The 26805-nt window shown below is 36.2% G+C and overlaps 1 protein-coding gene across 6 annotated transcripts in view; it reads left to right on the forward strand.

Annotated features, from left to right (window-relative positions):
• NCOR1 (nuclear receptor corepressor 1) overlaps window positions 1-26805 on the forward strand; it is a 65739-nt gene that overhangs the window by 24718 nt on the left and 14216 nt on the right. For all 6 annotated transcript variants that reach the window (XM_038165996.2, XM_038165998.2, XM_038165997.2 and 3 more), the window contains 21 exons: window positions 1625-1691; window positions 2439-2611; window positions 3113-3203; window positions 3745-3923; window positions 4397-4451; window positions 5241-5342; window positions 12325-12455; window positions 13029-13246; window positions 14854-14916; window positions 15464-15603; window positions 16355-16481; window positions 16970-17525; window positions 19519-19645; window positions 19949-20144; window positions 22842-23015; window positions 23872-24032; window positions 24423-24543; window positions 24645-24746; window positions 25248-25342; window positions 25796-25964; window positions 26530-26670. In XM_038165996.2, the coding sequence (XP_038021924.2) occupies window positions 1625-1691; window positions 2439-2611; window positions 3113-3203; window positions 3745-3923; window positions 4397-4451; window positions 5241-5342; window positions 12325-12455; window positions 13029-13246; window positions 14854-14916; window positions 15464-15603; window positions 16355-16481; window positions 16970-17525; window positions 19519-19645; window positions 19949-20144; window positions 22842-23015; window positions 23872-24032; window positions 24423-24543; window positions 24645-24746; window positions 25248-25342; window positions 25796-25964; window positions 26530-26670 (3188 nt within the window). The remainder of the gene's footprint in view (window positions 1-1624; window positions 1692-2438; window positions 2612-3112; window positions 3204-3744; window positions 3924-4396; window positions 4452-5240; window positions 5343-12324; window positions 12456-13028; window positions 13247-14853; window positions 14917-15463; window positions 15604-16354; window positions 16482-16969; window positions 17526-19518; window positions 19646-19948; window positions 20145-22841; window positions 23016-23871; window positions 24033-24422; window positions 24544-24644; window positions 24747-25247; window positions 25343-25795; window positions 25965-26529; window positions 26671-26805) is intronic.

The raw sequence follows: 26805 nt of genomic DNA on the forward strand, positions 1-26805 counted from the left end.
GTTAAAAACTATCCAGTTCATGTAAGCTTGAGAGTTCTGTGTTGTAGAATAGTGCTGCAAGGAATGTGATATAGGTACCGCAGACAATGGGACACAGTGACTTTCCATCATAAATTAAAGACAAAAATAATAAACTTTTTTTTTTTAATTGGTAATACTTGTATTTTTCAAAACCTGAAATACAGTGTTTGACCAAGATGTGCCTTATCAGCTTTTCAAACGTTATTGGTGTCAGTAAATGGTAGGAGGAGTTTATTTATTTATTGACTTTACCATGTACTCATTTTCTGTCATGGGCTGTGAGCAGAGTTACTGTATGCTAAGTTTACTTGTTATGTAGGGTAAACAATTTACTGATTTGAAGTAAACTAGTTGTCTTCTACTGTAAAAACTGTGATTTTCTAGGAAAATTAATCTTTCTTTTCTTTTAAATACAGAACTCTTCTCAAATTTGAATTAGTTCTTCTAAGTTCACTGAAGCAAGTATTGATTATTAACTAAAATAATTGTTAATAGATTAATTTTTAAATGTATTTAATTGAATTAATTTATGCCCAACTTTAAATATCCATAAGAGAGACTACCTGTATGGGAAAATCATTGATAACATGGAACAAAACTTAAATTTTTAAGTGGTTATGCCAAGCCAATATTGATTTGGCTCTGTAGCAATGTTATAGAATACTGAAATAACGATCAATATTGCGACAAAATTCAGCTTATTTTCAAAATACGTATTGCCTCTAGACTTTGATGAAAATAATTGCTGAGTTGTAATTACTGCAAAAGTACATTTTTCTTACAAATTATCTTTGAGGAGATCCCACTCTGTTCTGCGAGGAGGTCAGCTATGAAGACCGAAGCCTTTTCATGGCTTCTCTAGGATGATAACCGGGAATGTTTACTTTCATGTCTTGCTCTGCAACTCTGTTTCTGAGACAAACATGATATACTACTGCTATAGCACAATTAACAAATTTAAACCAGTATAAAGAACAACACTACCTTAATAAGACTCTTTTATTTAATCGATTTCTGCACCACCAAAAAAGAAATAAATTGTTAGTTTCAGATGTGAAGAAATGAATAGTGAGTTATGTGCGTATTACTGTCATAGCATTTAATTCTATTTTATATTTTTTTCATAAGTACAGAAAAAATACTACTTTAAAATGCTTTTAATCGGGGAAAAAAAAGTAATTCTTCTCCTTTAAATGTAGCTGTATTTCAGTTCCGCAGTACTAAGAGGGTTTTTTTAAGGCAGTACCAAATTTTGAGGATTTTAGGATTGAGTTGCAAAGACACTTCTTTTTCTTTTCCAAAGTATAAGAACGTTACCAAATTTAGTCATTTTAACATCTTTAGGAGATAACCTACCTTGAAATTGGAAGCTTTCATGTCTCTCTTGTTTATTTCAGTCATCTTTGAGAATATTTTCTCTTAGATAAAATACAGTATAAATTAAATGATTGTTATATTGGGATTTTTCCCTGTTTTTCTACATCCAGGAATAGTTTTCACAATAACAATCTGGCATCTGCAACCTACACGGGCTTTGTTGAGTAGATTTGAAGTTCCTGAATCTTCTGTGGTTCACTTTTTTTTTTCCAATTTTGTTTTCTAGAAACCAGGTGATGAGGAAAAAGTTAATACTATTTTTTAAAAGAAGAAATCATGCAAGAAAACAACGGGTAATACTACTATGTTTTTGTAAAAAGATCACTTTCTTTTCTTTTTGTCTGGATCCTTGACATACTTTCTCAAATGCGTCATGTAAATTCAACTGATTAGTTAAATAAGATCTTAAATTATGTAGAGTTGTTTGCAAATGAACTGCAGGCTTATAAACACAGTTTACTAGTTATCTAAAACAAGGAAAAAGGTTTATTTTTTTCCTTTCCTTCCTGTTCTTTTCTTAGAGTATGAAGAAAGAAGGTGAAAAATCCTTAACTGTCATGCCTGGCCTCTGTCTGAGCTTTTCTTGTATAGTAGCTATAGTATCTGAAAGAAAATGAGGCCGGTCTGATTCTGAAGACTGAAAGCATTTTTAATCAAATCTGTGCATGTTGGTTGTTAGTATTAACTAACTTAATGCTTTCTCTTGCATATCACTATATCAAGTAACATACATTTTTGTGGGGTGGTATCCAGAAGAATATTTCAATTATTAAGAATAGCTGAAGGTTAAACATCAAATTCTACCATGAAAATGTAATGAAGCATTTCTCTTCTTACAGTCCTGGTCTTTTTTATGTAGGAGCATAATCCTCAAAATCTATGTTCACTTTTCCCTCTGCTGAAAATTGGTTTTATGTTGTCTTCAAAATGTAAAGCCACTGCTGCAGAATATGAATCTGTCTATGAAATGTCTACAGGAGGTGTACTGATCACTTATTGTATTTGTGTTTAGTTAAAAGTTTACTTTTGGAATTTAACAGGAACAGAAAATCTGTCAACGTTACGATCAGCTGATGGAAGCATGGGAGAAAAAAGTTGACAGGATAGAAAATAATCCACGCAGAAAAGCTAAGGAGAGCAAAACAAGAGAGTACTATGAAAAACAATTTCCAGAAATCCGGAAGCAAAGAGAACAGCAAGAGCGATTTCAAAGGTATTCCCATGGATTTGAAACATATTTTCAAAGTATCTTAGTTTTTTGAAATTAAACTGAAGCATTTTTATAAATAATGGATAATATGTTTATTCATATTAAGTAATTAAGTGTATTGTTCACTACATTTCATGGTGTTGAGCACAATTTTCAGTTCACATCCTAAGGATGTTCATTAATGAATGAACGTTTCTCATACAAAGTGGAATCATGCTGGTCAACAGATTGCAGTGTAATCCTTTTTTGATGTTGACTCAAGCATGACATTTTGCAGAGCCTTGCAAATTCACCTGTAAAACTGGGCAGTTGTTGGAAATTGCAGTACATTGCAGAGTTTGTAGTCTTGAGACTACTTGAGAAAGAACTGTCCTAACTAACTAATTAGATTAGTTAGGTAACACCATTTTAAGAATTTTGGAGGCTGTCATTGTTATGCACGAATCTGAAATTATTGCTGTTTTCCACTTTATCCTTACTACTTCTATTTTCCCCTAACACTAGAGTTGGTCAAAGAGGGGCTGGACTTTCAGCAACTATCGCTAGAAGCGAACATGAGATTTCTGAAATCATTGATGGACTTTCTGAGCAGGAGGTGAGGCTATTGTCTATTCTTTGCTATAGAAGCATAACAAATGACTCAATATCCCTTTCCTGGCAATTAAAGGTCTCTTTCAAAAGGTTTGTTTTTTGATAGGAAGAGAAACTTTTTGGGCTGGTTTGAGAGAGTCTGTGTGAACTTTGACTTGAAGCAGGTCTTAGAAATACTTCTCATTTATGGGTCATGCTTCCTAATTGCATTTATCCTAGATTTTTCTTATGTGTCTGTTTCATTGCAGGTGTTGCAACCAGCTTTCTTTTTATATCTGTAAGAAATGTGTGCAAACTCTTCCTTTCTAAAGCCCTGCACCATTTTACTTTTTCATAATATGGCACTATCTCCTGTTCCCTTTAGCTTTGTTCATTGGGATAGTGACAGCTTCTAGAAGAGTTAAGAAGTAGACAGAAAAAATGTTTGAAGCTACCTGTGAATGTATACTGTGGTGGAGCTTTAAAACATTGTGTAATTCAACAAATGTAAACATTAGTAGCAACTTTTTGTATTCTTTACTTTTTGTTTTATTCTTTGCCTGTAGAATAATGAAAAACAAATGCGTCAGCTCTCAGTCATTCCTCCCATGATGTTTGATGCAGAACAAAGACGAGTGAAGTTTATTAATATGAATGGTCTGATGGAGGATCCCATGAAAGTTTATAAAGACAGACAATTCATGAATGTCTGGACCGACCATGAGAAAGAGATTTTTAAGGAAAAGTAATGGGCTTTCTTCTCTCTTATTTTTATTGCATTGCAGATAACAGTTAAACACCTAACCCCACAGTAAACATCAGTTAAATTAGAAATTCTAAAGGTTTTGTGCAGTGATATTTGATAACGTTCTTAGTTGGATGAATGAAATATTGCAAAAGTTTAGACTACTCCAAATGTTTTTGAACTACATAGATTTGCATCCACATAGTCTGTAGATAAAAAATTGTCTTTAAAATGGCTTAGTTTTCTGATAAGATTAAAATGTGAAGAGTAGGTATACAATCTCGTTATATTAGTTAATTGCTAATTTTAAGTGCTTAGTTCAAAATTTGTTCAATTTGAAAACTAGACTTTTTAGACTAATTTCAATCATTAAATCAAGGGAGTGCTGATGGTACAGATTGTTTAGAAGACTGCTTTGCTTATTTTGTCATGAATTATGTTGTTAAACTTAAATAATTTCTGATTTGTAAAAGGTTTGTCCAACATCCCAAGAACTTTGGTCTAATTGCTTCCTACCTGGAACGAAAGGTAAGACCTTTTTTAATATAAGTAGAGCCTAGGGTGGGATCCCTAACTTTCCAAATGTAAGTCATTTATTCCAGCATCATTTTACCTTCTTGGAAAAAATCTGTAATTCCATAAAAAATACTGCTTTGACAGAATTTCATAGTGCTTGATCAGTAACAACATCAGCACATGCAAACATATAACAAAAGTTAGTGGAATGACGCTACTGACAGCAGTAAAAGAAAATGACACTATTTAGTTTTGATCTTATTTTCTTTTTGAAGCAGGTAAACTGCTTAACTATCTTATTGTAGATAGATAAGGGCGTAATTGGCTCTGCTGAGCCACTGTTACCTCTAAGAAACTTTGCCTCCACCTTTTAAGTCAGTGGGATCCCACTGCTGGCTGAATTAGTCTTTAGATCTGATTTTTTTAGTCTTTAGAACTAACATTGCAGAGCTGATGTAAAATGTGGTGGAGAGTTGGGATTTTTTAAAACTTATAGCAGAATCTTGAATATGTAGGACTATTATGATAAATAGAAGCTTTTGCGTTTGCAAAATGTTTATTATATGTTAAATCACACAGATTGAGGTAGCTGAGAGATATTATTAATATAGGAGACCTGTGTTTAACACAGTCTAATTTTATACATGGTTGTGTTGCTACGTGTATGATTTTGCTTCCCTACTGATCAAACAAATAGTGAAGGACTAGGGATTGAATAGTTTTAAGCATTGAATTAAATTAAATAACAAAAATGTATTTATTTTGTAGGAGTAAAACTTTTTTTTTGCCTTTTCACTTTAGAATGTTCCCGACTGTGTATTATATTATTATTTGACTAAGAAAAATGAAAATTACAAAGCACTTGTGCGAAGGAATTACGGTAAACGCAGAGGAAGAAATCAGGTATCTAAAATGCATTTGTTACTTGAATATTATTGTTGTGTTGTTTCATATTTACAACTGTCTTGCAATCCTGTATAGAAAGCAGGTTATGGTATATGCATGAAGTGGAAAAAAGGAAAAAGTAATTTTTCCACTAGTACACTCTTATCCCCTTTAAATATAAGGAATCCTGACATCAAGGGTTTTTTTTGGTTAGCTAGTTTTTAATTCTGTGGAATATCTCCTTCCTTTGCACATTTGTGACTTTTTTAACATGACAGCTTATTTTATTTGAGGATCCTGCCATAGACATGGAGGTTGAATCCATCATTAAATCCCATGGTGGAGCCAACAGAAATAAGGTTATACATGTGACTTGCAGTGGAAAAAATATAATCACTTTATAATGCCAGTGTTTGTCAAAAAGCAGAAATTAATGGTAATCATTATATGGTGGTCAGGCTTGAAGTCAAACTGGAACTTAACAGCAAGAAAAAGGAGACCAATTTAATGCATGCAAATTAAAAATTCTGCTGATTCAGGAAGAACTCATTTGGAAGTCTTGGAAACCTTTGGAGGGGAAAAGAGCAGCATATTATGAGGAATATATACATTTGCTAGGCTACCAGGGTTAGTGTGGATATTAGAAAACAAAAATAATTTAAGAAACTCAGACTTTATCTTAATTAAGAAAACAGGAAGAATGCTGTATATTCGCTGAATGTGTCCCTACTCTTTCCATTTTGATTTCCTCTTGCATCTAACAGCATTCTGAAAACAAAATAAAAGATACATCAGTAATGAGGTTAGGAAAGAAGATCCTATATGTAATAAAATAAATGAACGAAGAAAAAGATGTAAAGATGAAGCCTGCAGATATTTTGAATTTGTATCATTAAAACGAATTTAACAGCTACAAATCAGTATAGATTTGCAGAAGAAATTTGCAGAAGAAAACACTGCAGAAGAAATGCAGTGTTTTGTTAGAACTGAAGCTTGATTGGGGGTGCATAGGAGAGAGGAAGGTCCTATAAAATTCAGGATTTTTGAAGTCCTTAAACTTTAAAATATGAAAAGTTGTGGTTTATTGGACTTAGTCATATCCCAGCAGCAATACTGAAGAGAAAATTGTTGAGACTTTGAGTTACTTTGGGTTATTGTGACTGCATAAATCCATATTGAAATGCAAAACAGCGAATTAAGTAAATAACGCATTTCAGGGTATGTGAATCCTTTCTTTCTAGTAATGTAAGTTTTGTGAGAATCCCAGTAAGTGTATTCGTTATATAGAGTAAAATTACTGCACATGACTTCAGCTGACAAGTTGATCCTACCGGCTAAAACTAGTCAGCACGTTATGCTTCTATGGTGGTGGTGTACTTGGGCCTTTTGAGTTGTGGCCTGGTATTCTAAAAGAAGAGATTTTGTTGATGAAGACGTACTTCTCTGTACCCCCACAAATTATGGACAGCTTGGGTGAAGGTAATTTTCATTATGCAACAGACTTTGCAGTTAGTGAAAGTAGAAGTTCTGACTCCAGTCAGAGATTCCAGGAGAGAATGCTTGTAATGTATCCTATATTTTGCCAGACTTTAAGTCTAATAATGCTTTCTTAATAGGAAAATGTATTGTTGTGTGTCTAGTAGTGGTAAAATAATAAACCAAGGATGCATGGCAAATACGAAGCAAATAAATAAATGAGACTTGTCCAAAAGAGACTTTTAGACAGTTGTTGTGAGAAGTAAGTGCAGAGAATGTTGCTGTTTTAAGTGGCTTAGTTTTTATAAAATGAGATTGGCATGATCATAGCAAGTATATACACGCTGAGCAATATCTTCACCATATGGTGTTCTGTTGCAGCTGTTCTAAGAGGTAAGGAGACATAACTGGTTCAAGCTGTAACATAACGTAACTTTGTTTTGATGCATTCAGAAGATCATAATTGTATATTTACACATCTTTCAGCTTTATTGCATTTCAGAATATCGAAACTGGTAGAAATCAAAATCTGGATGATTTCTCAACCCACAATTTGTTTGCTTTCCTTGAGCAATGCTTTTAAACAGGGAAGATTTTAATTAGTTTTGTGTAGAAGTGCATACGGACTTGTGAACTTAGCTAACGATAAATGAAACTAAAGGTGCTCTGCTTGGCTTTACAACTGCTCTTGTGAATACTTATTTCTACATAAATAACAGTAAGTATGTGAGTTGGAGCACTGAAGTTGCTGTGGTTGTTCACTGGACTTGGATCACTTGCTCTTTGAATTTTAAGAGTTGTAGGTCTTAGTTGCTTGTTGTTAATCCACAGTAAGTACGTTGCTAAACTGTTCAATGGGCAACTGCTAGACAGACTTAATGTGTGCTCTGTGGTGAGGATGCAGGCAAGTGTCAGGCTTCATAGATCTGAAGACTGTTAAAGAATACTTGCAAAGTCAAGGAGATTCTCTAAACAATCTAAATGGGGAAATCTTACCATTTCTGGAAGTTTATATTCAGGAGTATTATAATTAGTGTTTAGCGATGCTATAGAAAGGAATTAGATGGTACCAAAATACTTGTTTATATTTCTTAATTTTATTAATGATTAATTAGCAACACCTATGTAAGATAGTTGAAAAAAACACTTGAGAGTGTTGAACTCTCTTGCTTGCCAGAACTTTTATGTTAAGGTTGCAGAATGTAATTCATTCCCCGTGTCCCTCCCTCACCCCAGCTTTGTTTGAAGCTGATATTTTTTTGTTTCTCTGAGTAGCAATCTGAAACTTCCTTGCTGATTGGCAAACACAAGACATGTAAGATTTATGATGTGCTCCAAGATGTGCTTATGCCTGCCAATGACAGGTGCTTCAGCTTGAACTCGTAAGAGTTCATATATTTTTGTAAATTAGAAGGCAAGCAAGAAGAATGGTGCAGTGGAGAAGATATTAATCATGGTAATGATGTTGAAATGCTTAAGAGATTTTTTTTTAGTGTGTACAACTTGACTCAAATTTCAGCAGAGGCTTTTACTTTAAGGAAGCTGACTGCTAGATTAAGGCATGTAAAGTTAAGAGATGTAAGGCTTATTGAATTCTGGTATGCTTTTGTCCTTAAATAGGATTAGAAAGGACATCTTATTAAACACTGCCTAAACTGTTCCAGAATGCACACAGAGGCAACTAAACAGGTGTGTCTTACACCAAATGTGGCTTAAAATGAAGAGCAAATTTTTGACATAGTATTAAATGAAAGCATGGCTATATGAAAACACTGCCCACAGATAGTCTGTGGGGCTATCGCTTTGCAAGTTTGGTCAGTGAATGCTGGAGTTCATGCAGCAAAAAAGTCAGTGCTTTTGCACTGGTTTCATTACAGATAATGCCATAAATAATTAATTGAGAGGAGGCTCTTTCTGCGTGAAGTTTCTTGTTGCAACTTGGTGGCAAAGCAGTAGTGTGTGTGGGGGAGTGACTTTTGCAGTCTAGCTGCCTGGTCAGCATAAAGCAGTGTCCGTGGATCAACCCGCATGGCTCTGCAGCAGGTGGGACAGCCCAGTGATCCGACGAGACAGAAATTTGCTGTACTTGTGGGACGGCCAATCGTGCTGAGCTCCCCGGGGATTACCTCGGGTGACCCCAGGGAGATTAAAAGGTTGTATGTGAGACGGGCAACTCTTCTGTAGGCAGCTTAAGTGGCAGAATGACACAATTTCCTGGAATAAACATGTTGCTGGGTCAGGCAGCTGCTGCTAAAGAGCCGTGTGATGTTGGTGCTGTTGTGGGTTTTGTCCTTTTGAATCTTATCCTGAGCTAAAGCCCGTCCCCTTGCCTGGATAGTAAAAGTTTTAAGCAACAGATGAATGTGCAGGTACGTCGCTGACTGAGGCTTCAGCTGTTTTAAGGTTTGTGTTTAACCTGCCCTTGACCTATTGATTATGCATGTTCAATAAATTCTCTGTCAAACAGAGAATCCTGTTGTTTACAAAATGTAATGTTAAGGTAACCAGCAAAAACAACAGAAGATTTTCAGCATCTGTTTTGTAAATGTAAAATACAGAATTTTTTGTCTGAAAATGCATATTTTAACTCCTCGCTTTTTAGGCCAGTCTGTCTAGGACAGTGGAAATAATTTCCTTTAGCACGTGTCTCTGACGTCTTTATTGAAGGAATGTTTTGGATAACCAAGTAATGCCAATATCTTACGTGCTAATAGTTTGCAGGAAGATAATAGTGGTTAGCATTTGGAGTTTCTGCTCCAGTTCACATTATTAAAATGTCAAAAACAAGTCCTTTCTGTGACTATTTGCAGGCTCAGTTTTGCTAATGAAATGGTGACACCTGCTGCTACACTTACAAGAAGGTTCTTCTGTAAAAAGGGAAGCCTATTTTGAGGAATCTTTCAGTGAGCTATAAACCATCTAGCGAAGTCCTAAAACAGCAGTCTTCTGGATCTCTGTCCTTGTCTTTCTATGAACTCCAAGCGATAATTGGGCATTTGTTCGGAAGGTAGCCTTATAGAAATATTACGTGTATTTTGCCTTTCAAGGTTGATTTGCAGAGTCTTAAGACCCAGTAAGGAACAACTCAGTTCTGCACACATCAGATTTGAGTGGATAGCATCTAGATATGGCAGTTCTGCATCTGTGACTCCAGCTTGTTAATTTGTTTAACCCATTCATGCCCAAGCCCCTTCGGTGTAAATCCCTGTGAATGGTTCGCTCTGCGTGGTCATATCTGACTCCCCAACCTCTCTACGTACTGTAGTTTCTTTTGAAAGCATATTTAAGGCAGAACTTACGCTGCAGTCATTTATTTGAGTTCATCTTAGGTGTTTCAGAGAGGGGACAGAGAGCTCTCTCTTCCTCTTCCCTCTCCCCTTGCCTTTGAGTGGAGTTCTGCCCACCACAACTCGCGTGGCATCTCGCATTTTTGTTGAAGCGTGCCCAGTCCAACAGCCTTGGCTTTTTCTGCTGCACTTGGAAGATCACCTTGCTACAGATGCTTTTTCAGCATAAACGGACAAAATGGGTTAAGCTCTGTATGCTCATCATGGACTTGCTGGCTTTTGAGGCTCACCAGAATTCATTTGCTTCGTGTAAGGGTTCTGGGAACGTGGGGAGTGAGTTATGTGATTTACTTAGTGGCAGCCTTACTGCTTGGTGTTTTAATCTGGAAAGGGAGGAATTTGCAAGCACGCCACAGGCATAGAAATTCCGCAGTGTTGGGAAGTGTAAGATGTGTTTGTCGTGTACAGGTTGATTTTTATGGATAGTAAACAGCAATAGTTAGGCTCCTTTTTATGCTGAAAAAGGTGCGTGGCCTATGCTGCTGGACTGACCAGCTTTTTATCTGGTTAATAGTCAGTGACTTAAAAAGGATCCAAAGGGGAAGTATCTCACGCTAATGAATACTTGCTATGTAATCTGTATTTAGGAGAATTTCTATTCCACGTTATCTTTTCAGGCATACGACTTGATTGTTTGTGTAATTAGTGCTTCCATGCATACAAACACCCCAATTATGTTCGTAACACTATGAAGTGTAGTAGATTACAAAGCATCAGCTATGCTACCAGCTTTATTTTATTTTATTTTATTTTATTTTAACCTTAACCAGTCCAGTTCAGAAAAGCTGTTTTGAGAGCTGAAGTCTTCAAAGTACAGGGAAGCAACACAGTAGGGAGAAAAAATATGCTAAAACTTAAACAAATTTCTTCTGTTTCCATATTTGATGTGGTTTTCTCAATACATATTTTTTTCTGTGTGAATACATGTATTTTTTTAATGTTTAAAACTTCACAGGGTATTTAGCTTATCTTTTGCTAGGGTACTTCTAACAGCTAAGGCAGACAGGGAATGCCATGGGTAGTTTATTTTTTTTGTGTGATAAGGATTAAAAAAAACAATGCCACATTTTCTTCTTGCATTTTTGAGACTTTATTTCCCTTTTTAGCAGTTGTAAATGGTCATCCTGGTAATTGTTTGTGATTATATGAGGTAACAGAAATTCTTTGCATTAATTCCTCTTTGAAGTAGATCATGTCTTCTGGAGAGTTTAAATCAAATTTATCTGCTTTCTAAAATGAGGTATTTTTTCCATGTGGCAGTCATCTGGCTTCACTCTGAGAGATAAGGAGTGAGTGTCCTTTAACAGAAAATACGTAAATAGGATAATAACGGGTAACGGTAATTACTGTGTCTTTTGTTAGTACTTATATGCTTGCAAAACTATAATCTCAATACAGGCTACAGTGTATTAAAAAAATAAAAATCTAGGTTATAATTTTCCTTCTGCACAACATAAATTCACTAGAAATATAAATCTAAAATTCCTGACGTTGTTTTGAGCAATTGTATTTCTTAATTACTAACAACAGCCTTGAGAAAGGTGGCTTAGATTTGGTCTTATTGTTCATGGTACAGTATCTTCTGTTTTCAAGTTGGGAGCTGTTGTGTTTTGCTTTTTTCAAATGTACAACATTAAAAATGAAATTTGAGGGGAGCAACAACGTTACTACACAAGATGTTAGACCTTTCCCAGGCACTTCTAACAATGTGGCTGTTCATTTTTAGTACAACGTATGATAACACATTTATTTGTTAACACGTACAAGTGTATGTTATCATGTCTGTGCTCACTCTGCAAAAGAAACCTGTACCTCCATTGAATTTATAAGACAAAATACGATATCTGAATAGGACAGCTGAACAGAAGAAACTCGAGAAAATAAGCTGAGAGCTACTGAGGATCTACAGCTAATATGTAGAAACTGAATATTCTGTGGCAGAGGGGATTTTGAATTTTGGGAGATATGCTCAATTCATTATAGTTCCAGGGTGTAGACAGGTATTACAGTTTTCGGCAGAGGTGTTTTACTGTTTTAATGACAGATGTGCAGTAACTGTAACTTAAAATATTATTGGGTGACAGGTAAGGTAATATCAGTGTTTGTGTTGCTCTTGAGTATGAGTTGCTGTATCTTTCTACATACTGTAAAAACATGTAAATTCCATTTTATTTTAGCAACAAATTGCTCGTCCTTCTCAAGAAGAAAAGGTAGAAGAAAAGGTAGAAGAGGAAAAAGCAGAAAAAGCAGACAAAAAAGAGGAGGAAAAGAAAGATGAGGAGGAAAAGGATGAGAAGGATGAATCAAAGTAAGTATACATGGACTGAAAACACACTAATTCATTCCTGATTGCAGCAACTTTTTATTACAAAGAGCAAAACGTAGTTGCTATTAGTCTAGCAGTGAAATCTGGACTGAAAACTTTCTATTTAGGTTAATTCTTACGCATTAAGCTTTTTTTGATATATAAATTTTTGTCTTGCCAATATAATCAGACTGGTACAAAAAGCCAGAGTGATTTTTCTTTTTTGTTTGTTTGTTTGTTCGTTTTGTTTTTTCTCCACGGATAACACTTTACATCTCATTGGCTTTGGTTTTTTTTTTTTTTTTAATGTTCTGTTACAATGTCCCTATCTTCTTTGCAGTTGATAATTTCATGCATCTGTTACTCTCTAGCAATTCTAACTTTTTGGCAGTAAGTGAATTCTGTTTCACTGTTAAGGTGTCTTGGTTTTGTTTCCTTCCAAGTCAAAATGGGAAGTAAGATCTGATGTATGGTTTTAAAAACCATATTCAGGAATATCTGCCCATAAGGGCTACCTGAATGAGTCTGAATCAATATTGCTGCTAACAATAGTTAACCTTTGTTAACTATTTGCAGAGATAATACCAAAGAAAAGGACAAAACCGAAGTTGCACCAGAGGAAACAGAGGAAAGGGAACAGGCCACTCCTAGGGGCCGAAAAACTGCCAATAGTCAAGGTCGTCGTAAGGGCAGAATCACCAGATCAATGACAAATGAAGCTGCACAAGCAAATGCTGCTGCAGCTGCAGCCACTGAAGAACCACCACCGCCTCTTCCACCCCCACCAGAACCTTGTGAGTAGCATTTATAGGACACTTGGGGACCCATCTGGTAGTCATGCTCTTCACTGAAATAAAGTCGTGCTCTGTGCGTGGAGCACACTTTGGGGTTGTTTTTTTTTTGGTTTTGTTTAGTATTACGTCTTTATTCTTAGGCCTGCTCATAATTTTGTGACTGGTACTGCTAAACTTCATGAATGTAACTGATTAGTATGTGTGTAATCAGATGAGTCTGTTAAAATCACGTGTGGGGCAGGGGGAGCTACATAAGCTTTTCAGTGATAACTACTTTTTGTCTGTTTGCAGGGTTAATGCTGTGTATCCATACAGATCCAAATGCATTTGACAAAGATTGACTTACAGGCTGTAGCTCACAGAAGTTGTTGTTAAATAAGTAGACCTGATATTTGAGTACTTTGGGGAGTTTCATAATCTGAAATAGATCCTAGCAAGTAATTGTTGTTGTTTTTGCATTAGATGGCAAGAGAATTCTTTAAAATAGAAGTGTTACTCTGTTGACATGTATTGGTAGAAAAAACTACCTTATCTCTGGCTGCATGTCTAAAAAGGCTGATATAATCTGTGGTGGTGCAGAAACACTATCAAACAAAATACCTCATGGCTAAATAATTATTTAGGGTAGTGTGGCAATTTTTTTTCCTGCAGTGCTCTGCTGTAGCAAACTTTATTGCTCTTAGCTCTTCAACTACATAGTTAGAGGCAGCTAGATACTTTTATAGATGTTGTAACAACTTTCTATTGCTCAAATATTCTGTACTTCCTGAAGAACAGAGTAAGTGGGCATGCAAGTTCACTTGTAGCTTAAATTATCAGAAATGGACATTTTGCTCAGTTGATAAAGTTTTTTTTTGTCAGCTGCTGAACTAAGACAACAGGTTTTTTTCTTCATTTTGATGAGATTTTCTGGAAATCCAGAATAGCTTTTGAGTGCATCAGATATTTTATAGTGCCCTACTTGTATTGTTCGTTAATGGAAGCTGTTGAATACCCACTAATTGATAAATAACCATTTCAGTCCTTTCTGCAGCAGTCAGTGAAATAGGATGGAACTAGCTCACATCACATTGGATTGTGAGAAAAGTGCAGAACTTTTGGAGAAGCTGCTGTATTGTGCTTCCTTCCCCCCAGTTGTGAACAATATTAAAATCAGTGAAACACTGCTGTGTTTTGTATTTTACCCTGAGTTGATTACATACTTGCTATGTAAGGTCAGGGTTAAATTACAGTTGAGAATCAGTTTTATTTCTTCAGGCCCCATTGTAGTCAATGTACTGATTAAGACAATCATATGGGCAGTAAGAACACAGAAAGTTCTTTTATAATTTTTAGAAGAATATAGCATGTTTGAGTTACAGTAATATCTAAATTTAAGAAACGTTGCCAGATACATAGAAAAGAATGGATCACAAGGAAGGAAAAGGGCACTGCTAAGGATGTACATTTATATCTTGGTTTAAAGGAGGCTGACTATTTCCCACTGACAAGAGCAGTTTTTCTGAGTGACTTGAACAAGCCTTAATGTAAACAGGATAATAGATTATGGGATGGTCATAAAAGTGGCTCTTAGTCTTTTCTCTGATCAGTCATGGTTTTTCTTTCAGCTTCTGCAGAACCTGTGGAGACATCCCGCTGGACAGAAGAAGAAATGGAAGTTGCTAAAAAAGGTAAATATTGTAAAACTTCTGTTTTACTTCAGAATACTTGTACTTACTGAATTATTGAAAACATATTTACTTCAAATTCTGTAAGTTCAAATTCTTCGCAGCACTACACTGAATGAGTAACTTGAAATTTGCTGGTTTTGTTTAGTTCTTAACACAAGCATCTTTAACAGGCAAATGCATTTTTTGGGGGATGTGTTGACTTATTTCATATGGCCTTCTTAGAGCTGTTTGATGTTGTACTTGGTCCACAGAAGCCTGAGAAACAGATGTGAAGATATGTATGTTGTATGTAAACTTTCAAGTTTACAAAATGTCCTTTTGTATAAGGCATTCTTCAAGCAGAAAAGTTAGTGTATTGTATAACTTGTTACTTGGTAGATACTGTCATCTGTAAATATTATGCATAAAATAAACATTTTAGCAAAGGCATTTTGTATTAGCGACAGCTAATACATAGTATCTTCCCTTCCCACTAGTTCCATTTATTAGGGTTTGGATAGCTGAATTATTTATCATAGTAAATATCTGTTCCTATATGTTTGAACAGGCCTAGTAGAACATGGACGCAACTGGGCAGCGATTGCCAAAATGGTTGGGACGAAAAGTGAAGCTCAGTGTAAGAACTTCTACTTCAACTATAAAAGGAGACACAATTTGGACAGTCTCCTTCAACAGCACAAACAGAAGGTAAGCGCAGTGGGCATTGACTATTTTACAGGGAAAAACTTGGCGTCTCTCTGAAGTCCTTCATCGTGCTTCACTAAGACGGTGTTGCAGTAACCACTTCTTTCCTTTTCCACTTGTTTTTCTTTTGCAACATGTATCTCCTAGAAAAGGCAGCTGAGTCTCAGTGACCTGTGATACTAATCACTTCATACTTCAAAATGCAATAGAAAATTTTCTATCAGATAGCACACTCAAGCCTGAAGAGTTCCTTAGCTCTTTGAAAATGACATTCCTTATCAGTACACCAACAAGTATAGAAGTTCAGGTTATCACTGTAGAACATTTACCTTGAAACATGTTGTGTCATGCAGTAACCTTACAAACCAGAGCAAAAGAATTAAGAAAACAACCAGGAACTGAAAGTTCTGGGGCATCTAAAATAGAATACTGAGAGCTGGAATCCTCTAAGCTGTGGTGTCCTAGTCTTCTCTCCACTGAAATGAAGAGCTTCAGCGTCTGTGTTTGCTGCAGTAGTTCCGTTTCTCCCCCAAATATGTAAGGAGTCAGTGCTTTGTTCCCAAACATGCTTTTGGTGATAAAAAGCAAAAGCTGGACAAAAGTTGAAAGAATATGCCCTTGTGAATGAATATGTGCTAAACAGAGATTCAGTGCTGTTTATTTTAATCTGAGATTAAGAAATGGGAATGCATGTTAAAAACAAAACAAAAACTTGTAAATGTTCAGTATGATATAAATATCATATATTTACCAGTCTTCACGAAGGCCCCGTGAGGAGCGAGATGTATCACAGTGTGAGAGCGTAGCTTCGACTGTGTCAGCTCAGGAGGATGAAGATATTGAAGCATCTAATGAAGAAGAGAATCCAGAAGACAGTGAAGGTAACTTCCAGGGAATGGAACTCCTGTATGCACTGAAAGAGAGGGACAGACATATGTTTAGTTTGTGTCAGTGGTGATCAGAAAGTTGTGTGCCAATTCATAATGCGGTGCTTGATACTGTGTTTCGGTTGGATTTTAATTGTTTGAACGCACTTCACTAGTTGTATCTGGAGGGAGAAAAAGCATTTTCAGTATTGAGCGGCCTGAAAATACTAATCCTTAGTATTTTGAGGTATTTTGACTATTCTGTTTTCTAAAAGATAAATTAATAGCATCTGGCTGAAAAATTGTGCATGCTGAAGTAAGTTGAATCAAAGATTTGTGACCTTTGTTAGTTAATGCTCTCAGTAAAACAGCTGGGCAATTGTCTTGTATTTTGAGACAGCAGACATGCATCTCATTATTTTTAAAAAGATAAAAAGCAGCAGTTGACTGAAACTTAATTGGATCTCATTAAGTTGAACCTTTATTCTAAAACTTTTTTTCAGGTGCTGAAAATAGTTCCGATACAGAAAGTGCTCCATCTCCAACTCCAGCAGAACCTGCTAAACCAAGTGAAGAAACTCCACCTGATAATGCTGCCTCGAAAATAACCACTGAGGCAGCGGCAGAACAGGAATCTACTGTTAAACCTGCAGCCAGCACATCTCCCTCCTTGACAGCCCAAAGTGTATCAACAGCTGAAAGTCAGACCTCTGAGCCACAGGTTAAGGAAGAAATAAATAATGAGGCAGAAGAACCTATGGATGTTGACAGTAGAAGCCATGCAGTTGAAGCTAAGCCTGTGCTCAATCTTCCAGTACATACCAAAGTAGAACCTGTAGAGACGGAAATGAGGTTACCAGAGAATATTCAAGTGAAAATAGAGAGTGATACCAAAGAGAGGGAGATGGAGAAACCCAAGGAAAAGTCAGAACCTGAGGAAATGGACTATAGTCTATCACAACAGGTTAATTCAGCAAGACAAGAACCCCATTCAGATAATGATTCGAGTGCTACCTGTAGTGCTGATGAGGAAGTTGATGGAGAGCCTGACAGACAAGGGTGAGTTTAATTGTTTAGCATTCATAAATTGCCATCTTTAAAAAGTGGTTTTACTTAACAGTGGTCAAAACCTGTCATCAGTAGCAACATTTTTGTTAAGAGTTCTTACTGTGGAAAGAATTTCTAAAGAGACTTTGCTGTAAGTACAATAGGGGTAAGCGTTGATTAAAAAATCTGATGAAGCTCAAAGAAAGTTATTGTAACACAGAGCAAGGCAAAATTCCATAATTGACTGGGTAGTTAGCAAACTAGCACAACTACCTGGAAAGCTAGAGAATAAGGGAAATTGAGCCATGTGGGATCTGTTCAGAGAATGGGAATCACGTTAAACAATCATCTGGAAAGGACAGCAGCTTACCAAAACACTGAAAATTTGCCAAAGCATGAAAAAAGATTCAAGATGCTCCTGGCATGAGTTTCCAAGATGAGTAACTGTGGTATTTTCTGGTGAGAAGGGGAAGCTTTTGTTGCTGCATGATTGTCTGATACACAGACACTTAAAAACCAATTACCAACTCAAAAAAAAAAAAAAAAAAAAAAGTGGGGGATTTTGTAAATCCCCCCATCTATCCACTAAGAAAATCGTCAATGATTGTGTAATTGGATCTGTACTCAAGTTCTTTGTTGTTTTTTTTTTTTTTTCTGCTTTTGCACAGTACTTCTGTACAAATCTACACATTCAGAAGTACACATTTCTTTATAGGGTGATTCACTCACTTGGGAAATCTTGTGGGCTCTCCATTTCCTTTAGAGAAAAACTGTTTGAATGCAGAGCCAAAAATTCAGCATGTTTTAATTGATTCTTATTCTCACACGTTCAGTTTAGTAGAATGTATCCAAACCTTGAATTTGATAGGAAAAACAGCCTGAGTATGTTTTATTAGGAGATGACAATAGCTTAAAAATAAAATAATAAAAAATCTAAGGGCATAAAATACTCTTTTTTTTTTTTTTTTTTTTTACATTTCTAGAGGGTATACAAGCAAATAAATGTGAGTCCTGTACCTAATTACTGCCATTGAACCATATTATATCAGCTGATAGAACAATCTCTTGAAGGCTATTATTAATAGAGTTGTGGAAGGTATTTCTCACCCCCTACCAGCCTGTGTCTGTAAACTAACAGACAGATGTCCTGAGAAGTAGATGACCTCTTTCTTCAAAGTGTATAAGTAGTGTCTGCATGCATCTAGTTGTTCCTGGGAACTTGGCCCTAAACAGTGTGGATAACCCACATGAGTAGATAGGGCTTTAAATGGACAATGCTGCTTATCTTTGAAACCTTTGTATCTTTGAGGGTAGATGGTTCATACCACTGATGATAAATGAAATCTTTTACTGTTCTGTTGGTACAATTCCTATGTAACCATAGCGTAGCTTCAGAGCCAATGCCCCCTCCTTCCCAGTGGTCTTAATATACACACAGTACTGAGGATAGATGTTAAATGTCAAAAGTATCCAGTATCATTGTTCCGCATATGCTCTTTTGAAGAGGGCAGTCGGTGGTGTTTCTGCAACCTCTGTCTTCAGACATCATCTTTCCACTTCAAAAATGCATTAGCCCTCCACGTGAAAATAGTCTGTGGTACACTACACTACTGTTTATGTATTTCCTATGGACTAAATATATCTAGTGCTTGCCATCTATTTTTTTCCAAGGCATTCTTTATAAAGAAGGTTCCGTTCTGGTAGGACTGCATATATAGAAACTGCATACATGAATTTCTGGTTTTCAAGATTCTGAACAATTCTTCTGGTATTTCTTTGTATTTTACAATATAGCAGTATCTGTCGCTTGTTCTACCAGATGTGCTTTGGGACAAACAAAACATGATTTTTTTTTTTTTTTTTTTTTTACTTTGTCCGGTGTGTTAAACGTGTTGTTTTTTTCTTTTTTGAAGTTGAGAGGCTTACTTTTGCCTGTAATTTTTAAAGTTGTTTAATCTTGTTCTTTTTGGTTATATTTATCCCTTCCTTCTTTCTCTTATTCCAGTATCTTCAGGGAGTCAAAGCCCTCACTGTTAAACCCCACTGGGTCAATACTGGTGTCACCTACAATAAAGCAAGGGCAGATGGACCTACAACAACTTCACCACCGAGCTGCTGTCATACCACCAATGGTATGGGGTCTTTCAAGTGATGTTTGAAGGAACATGTTGTCCTGAGAACTAGCTCTAGTATTAAAGCAGGAAAAAAAAAAAGGAACAAGGAAATGTATTGTTTGTTTTGTTATTGTAATACTTTTAAGTGGTAAATTAAATACAAACAAATATACAAATGTCAGCCTAAAAACAGGCACAGACCATTTGAAATGCTCATATGTGCACTATACACCTGCTCAAGTGGAGCCGTTGAACAAGACAGTTACTTTAGTAAATACCTGCATTAATGTACCCAATGTTAACATCTTCCCCTCTTTGTAGGTTTCTTGCAGTCCCTGTACTGTTCCTGTTGGAACACCAGTGAGTGGTTATGCACTCTATCAACGGCACATTAAAGCGATGCATGAGTCAGCACTGCTGGAAGAACAACGCCAGAGGCAAGAGCAGCTGGATATGGAGTATCGAAGTTCCGTAAGCCCATGCGGCACTTCCAAGAGCCCTAACGTCGAGTGGGAAGGTAGGTAGTTTTACATCTGTCATGTCATGGAGGTAACCCTGCATTTTATGTCCGCACATTCCACTGTCTGCCACATTTAGGAAGGAAAATTTAGCGTACTGTTGATTGTTACCTTCTGATAGGACTTGATTGAAGGAACCTCTTTATTATAACAGGTGCTGCTGCAGTTACAGTGTTGGGGAACCACCTTATTTCCTTAGATAAAGCAGAACTGGCTCCATTGGGGTGAGATCAGAATTCAGTTTTCGGAAACTAAAGGTGAAGTTGCAAGAGAATTGCTAATAGACAATGAGCACAATTAAGAGGAATATTTTACTGCACCAGAGTACATGGACATTGAGCCCTGGAATACTGCACAAAAAAATGGTAGAACTGTCATGTTGTAGCCCGTCAGACCATGGAAGGGCTGTGAGAAAGGTTTTTCTTCTTGCAAATATGGAGGTTGGTTGCTTTTGCCTAAATAGATGCTGCTTGGAGGCATGATTTGAACTGAGATCTCAGATCTGGATCTTCATTTCCAGAATGTGGCTCTTGTATTCTATGGTACAGAACAAATCCAGAGCTGTTCACAGAACCTGTCAGGGTTCCTGAACAAGGATGTTTCTATTACCATTGTTGGTTACAGAAATGTGATTCAGATGGGCAATTTACATTTCTATTTAAGATCCAGCAGATGCATTTAGTAGCTTTCATAGACACTTGCATTATGTTTTCTCTCGGTGTAAATTGGCTGTTCTTTCTGTCTTTGAACTGAAATTATTCTAATTCTCTTAACAACGTGGAAATTGCAAACAACTTAGTAGATGATTGTCTTTATTTATGCAAGAAAAGCATATTCTATGGGAGGTCCAGCTCTTTGCTGTAACCGTTACCTCTAGATACCCAACTTTCTTTCCTGGGAAATGAATAGGTCCAGAAACAACACTGTAACTGGGAAATAAAACCAGTGTGGCTAATGTGTTGAATATTAGTGTTAGAGATATCATCATAGATGCATAATTCTGCATTCTTTGATTTAATGTCCTTGTGCATTGTGTCTGTTGGCTCCACGATGTTAGCAGTGTAAACTATCATGGTCTTTGAAACTTGAGTGCTTTGCACTTAACATGCCCAACAATTTTAAAATTATGCTGTGAAAACACTTCATCTTAATTACTTTTGTTGAAGTGAAATGAAGGAAACATACCTTTTTTTTTTTTTCCTGTTAAAATAGCGAGAAGGGAACTTGTGGATTGAGGGGGGAGGGTATAGGGTTGCTGGTTTTGGAAGTTGCTTCTTTAGGTAGAAAGTCTGGGGATGCTTAAAAGTACCATTTAACTAAAATACTATCTGAATAACTCTTGGCATTGGCAGTACTGTATTATGAACTGTGGGAAAGTTCTAGCATCAAGTCTCTGCCAGCAAAAATCAAGGGTGTTACTGAAGCAGTGAGGGGGGGATAATGTGGTTAATGTAAATGGGTTCTACAAGTCTGGACATCTTCATCTGCAGACTAAAGAGGCTGACATGCCATCAGATCATTGCAGTAGCTACTTCCTAACATACGTTGTGCATGCCAGCTTGTCCATCCACTCGTGTATGTAGGAGAGAACCCACAGACTGCTTAAAAATCTGGTATTGCATACATTGGAATATACACATCCAGTGACTGTACTGCAGGGCATCTAGTCAAACTGAAGGGCATATTGTTGATTGGCTTATGACAAGCTACAAAATACTTCACCATTAAATATAATAGTAAAAAGCTCCTTTAAGGAGCTATTATGGGATGACTAGTGTCATCTTTCTTTAACGGTGGAGATAAAAGATGTAGTTTCCCAGCTGCAGTAGACTTGTTCTGGCTTGTAATTTTTAATACTTAAATTGTCTGTTGCCAAACGGAAGGAATTTGAAGTTGTGGTACTGGATTTTTAGTTTTCTAAAATCAATATAAATACATTTTCCCTTTAAACACAATTGACAGGCAATACTGGTATTTGAACTTTGATTTGTTGCTTCTGTGGGCAAACAAACAAGAAAAGACGGCTTTTTGTCTGGTGGAATTGGCTTGTAAGTCTGGCTGAACTTGCGTGTAATCCTGGCCAATGCACAGTATTTAGAAAGAAATCTTTAATTTAAATCTTTCTGTAGTAGAGCTTTCACTTAAAGGAACCAGCTACTGGTTTTCACCAGCAAAGCATGAGAGAGTTTATACAAATAAGTTCATACAAGTGTGTAACATAATTTTAAAAACTGCAGTCTTTGCCAGGGAGTGTATTCCAAGATGATTATATATGTGTGTGTGCGTGTCACAGTCACTCACTGATTTCGAAATAAATGCATGAATCTGGATTACTCAAAAGAGTAGGAGGACTAAATACACTTACTTTCCTCTCGTAGCACTGCATGCTATTGTAAGAGAGGAAAGTGGTACAAAAATTGCTATCCTTATGCCTTAGCACACAGAACCATTTATTCCTTTTATTCAGAGAGAGGCTACATGCCTGACCTTGGCATTTTTCAGTTACTTCAGTGCCAAGTGATATTTTGAATTTAATTCTTTCCTTTCTGGTCTAAACGTGTCCTTGTAATTAAACTTGTGTACCTGTTGAGTGCAATCTGATAAAGTAATAAGCCCTTTGTTAAAATTCTGTGGTAAACTGGACCTTTTGACTCTACTTTCTAATCTTAGGGTTCTTCTTTCTTTAACTGTCATAGGAAAACCGGTAGCCTATATGCCTTATGCTGAGGTCAAACGAGCAATAGAACAGGAAGCACAAGTGCAAAATACGGCAACGAGGTCAGCATCACCATACAGGCTGTCTCCAAGAGAAGTCAATAAAGCCTCTCCCCAGCCTGATATGAATGCAGCTCGCTACAGTGTCCCACCAGGTAAATACTTGCCTTGGTATCGTAGCAATATACGGTCTTTGGAAGCTATTACTTTATGTAGTATCAAATTATTTTCTTAAACATTTTTGTGAACAAACGAGAGTAGTATGTTTTTTGTGGGGGTATGTAGATGGATGTTCTGTATTCTTGTTTGGTTTTGTTTGCTTTGTCAACTACCTAATGTGCATTTTATTAAGCAAATAGGATTATCTGAAAATAGTTAGAACAGCATAGGAACAAAGTCATCCAGAATTTTTTTTTCAGCTCAGTAAAAATACTGTCACCTTATGAAGGAAGAATTGAGGAAAAAAAGAGCTGCTACTAGGCTTGACATAAGTTTCTGAATAATTGCTTAATACTATGTATTGAATGATTTATAAAATAGTGAAATAACTGGCAAATCTTAGTTCTGAAACTTGGATTATTGCTTCTGCCTTCAGAGTATAATGCCATTCTGAGAAAAGACAGAACCAGTGAAACTTAGATTATACTTGCCTCAGTTGTTCTTATTCTTTAAGTAGACTACTTTATTTAAAAACAGAAAAGCAACAACAAAAATATGCACCCTGTATTGTTAGCTTTAAAAGTTTAGTTTTCTGAGTTTGCAATTTTGCAGTGCAGCTTTTACCATTTTTGAACTTCAGCGCAATGTTAGGTATTACCTAATCAATGTCTAAGCACAATATATACATGGACGTAATGAGCTTCAGAGTTGAAAATACAGCTAGATAGCTTTTGGGTATTGTGAGGTTATTTCTGTTGGAAATTGTCAGGTGAACTGTGTTATTTTGGTTCTTCTTGTCTCTCTAATGACTAATAGAGCTGAAACAGACTTTAACGCACATTTTTCCCTAAGTTCTCCAGCCAGCTCCTCACCAAGTAATAACCAATATACCTGAAGGAGTCCGCCTTCCAACAACCAGACCTACCAGACCACCACCACCACTCATTCCATCCTCCAAAACAAGTGTGCCATCAGAAAAACCGTCGTTTATCATGGGAGGCTCGATCTCACAAGTAAGAGAACTACTTGTTGAAAATCTCTTCTTATAACATTTTTTTCTGCCGTTCCACCGACCATCAATATCTTTTACTCAGTTATCTGTTCACAGCATTAACAGTTAAGACGTGTACATGTCACCACTAAAAGTCCAGGAGTTACAGGTGCTTTGTAAAATAGAACATGCTGCAGTTGTTTACATTTAATAGCACAGGTGAGGATGTCCAGTTTAGGTGAACTGCATCCCCGAACTAACTGTGACAATAGAGTCATGTTGTTTTGCACATTGATATTTTGCAATGGTGTTCTGTAGCATTTTAGGATCATAGTAGTATTAGCAGTCTCCTTTAAACATAGAAGTGAATTTGCATTCCAGAAACAAGAATTAACGTAATATGTTGTTTCAGGGAACACCTGGCACTTACTTAACATCTCATAGTCAAGCTTCCTATACCCAAGAAACAGCAAAGCCATCAGTGGGCTCTATATCTCTTGGGCTGCCAAGGCAGCAGGAGTCAGTCAAAGCTGGTAAGAAAAGAAAAGCTGACGTGCATTTTTTTTTTATAGACTATTTAATAACTCATAATTAAGGAAGGATTATTATTATTTTATTTTTTTTTTCTGAATAGCTTCCCTGCCCTATATCAAACAAGAAGAATTCTCTCCCAGAAGTCAGAATTCCCAGCCTGAGGGACTCCTGGTCAGGGCACAACATGAAGGTGTGGTTCGAGGTAAAGTCAGTCATACAGCTTAAGAAAGAAACTTTGTCAGAGCCTGATGAAACTGAGAGAACTGGAGCCCAAACTACTGAAGTGTTGTTATTAAGTATTAAAGGATTAATCTGCTCCCTCTTTTCCAAGGCATGTGTACATCTGTTTTTGTAACAGCTCCTCCTGTCTGCATGTCTCATTTAAAAGCATTTGTTTCAAGACATGCCAGTTTCAAAACTAAATTGTTGGGCATACACATAGCAATACTTGTGAAAGATATAAATACATCAAATGAAAGGAAACTAAATACCATGGATTAATGGCTTCGTGTGATGTAAAAGGCTAAGTCAAAAGGGGAAATAATTTAGCTGTTTCAAATGCACACTATTAACAAGCTGAAAGTTTCCCTGTATTTGAGTATAAACTAACAGTTCCCATTAAAAAAGTTTGTATGTCAAGTAAAACAGCTGTGGTTTTTTTTTGATTCCCTTATTTATCTGGATGTCTTTTTTTTCAAATCAGGTACCGCAATACAGGAGGGAAGTATAACACGAGGAACTCCAACCAATAAAGTTTCTGTTGAGACCATTCCTTCTTTGAGAGGCTCTATAACTCAGGTATTTGTCATCTTACTGAGAAGGCTGTAGCAAAATAATGTATTTACACTATCACCGTGAACATATTTGCATGTCTAAAAACAGTAAATTAAGTCACAGAATAGGAACTGCCCTAAAGAAGCTGAAATACAATCAGATGGTTAAATATGATAATCACTGAAGTCAGTGTTGTCAGGATTTCATCTTCGTGTATTTGAATATTTTTATATTTCTAAAATAAAACCACCAGAGCTTTTAGTTATAGCTAACTGAAGGCTTATTAGCGATTTCCATGAAAAATAGCATCACACCTGAGTTCAAATGTTACAATCAGTCATAGCCAGTCTTGCACCGATGCTGTTTAAAGCTGTTTCATCTCATCATATTTTAAATACTAGTGTTTTATTTATTTATTTCCAAAGTGTCAAACTGCTTGCAAATAATTGTTCTGAATTATATTTGATTTAAATGCAGGGTACACCAGCACTGTCCCAGTCTGGCATAGCAGCTGATGCATTATTGAAGGGAACTATTACCCGGCTAGCTACAGAAGACAGCAGCCCAGAAAAGTGCCGGGAGGAAGCTACAGCCAAAGGCCATGTTATTTATGAAGGCAAAAGTGGGCATATTTTATCTTATGATAGTGAGTATTTATATATTCTACTTGATTCAAGTCAAGACTGCAGCAGGTTCTGTTTTTATAATCCATAGCTGAAGTATATCTGCTTCCGAATGTATAAACATCAGGCCCTGGGGTGCCATCCTGAAGAAGTACTGACCTACATGTATTTTTGTGGGTATAAGAGTTAAAACAATCCAGAAATTGTCTGTGTTCTAATGAGTATCCTGTACTACGTAGTTAAAATACAGTTCAACTATTGAATTTCTGTGCCATTTATTTCCAATTTTTCCAGGAAAATTTTTATTTTGAAAGGTTAAGCAACCAATTTTATAATGTTCTGTATTAAACTCAAAAGAAATACTTCCATTAACTTTGAACTGCAGTTGAAATACCAATACATGAGTAACTTAACAAATCTTTTATTTAAAAAAACATAAAAGATCTTTTTAAGGTTGAAATTTAATGTTTCAGTACTACATTGAAGTTACCATTAAAGCATTTGTGTTTTGTGGTCTCATTAAATGCCATGCTCATAACTTTTTTTATTGTCCACGTTTTCTAACCATACTCCTGTAAATTTTACCAGCTATTAAAAACGTTCGTGAAGGAACAAGGAGTCCAAGAACTGCTCATGAAATTAGTTTAAAAAGAAGTTACGATACAATGGAAGGAAATATAAAGCAAGGAATGTCAATGCGGGAGTCTCCAGTGTCTGCACCACTGGAAGGTAAAAACAGCTGCTCCTAAATTGTTTTGCATTTTATTCAAGTCTTCTGCATTACTTTAAGATAATCTACAATTGTTTATGGGGAAAACAAAAAGAAGAATTAGATTTATGTCTTACCCCGTTAACCAAATCTAT

Source organism: Anas platyrhynchos, chromosome 20 (assembly GCF_047663525.1).
Source record: "Anas platyrhynchos isolate ZD024472 breed Pekin duck chromosome 20, IASCAAS_PekinDuck_T2T, whole genome shotgun sequence".
Classification (NCBI taxonomy): Eukaryota; Metazoa; Chordata; class Aves; order Anseriformes; family Anatidae; genus Anas; species Anas platyrhynchos.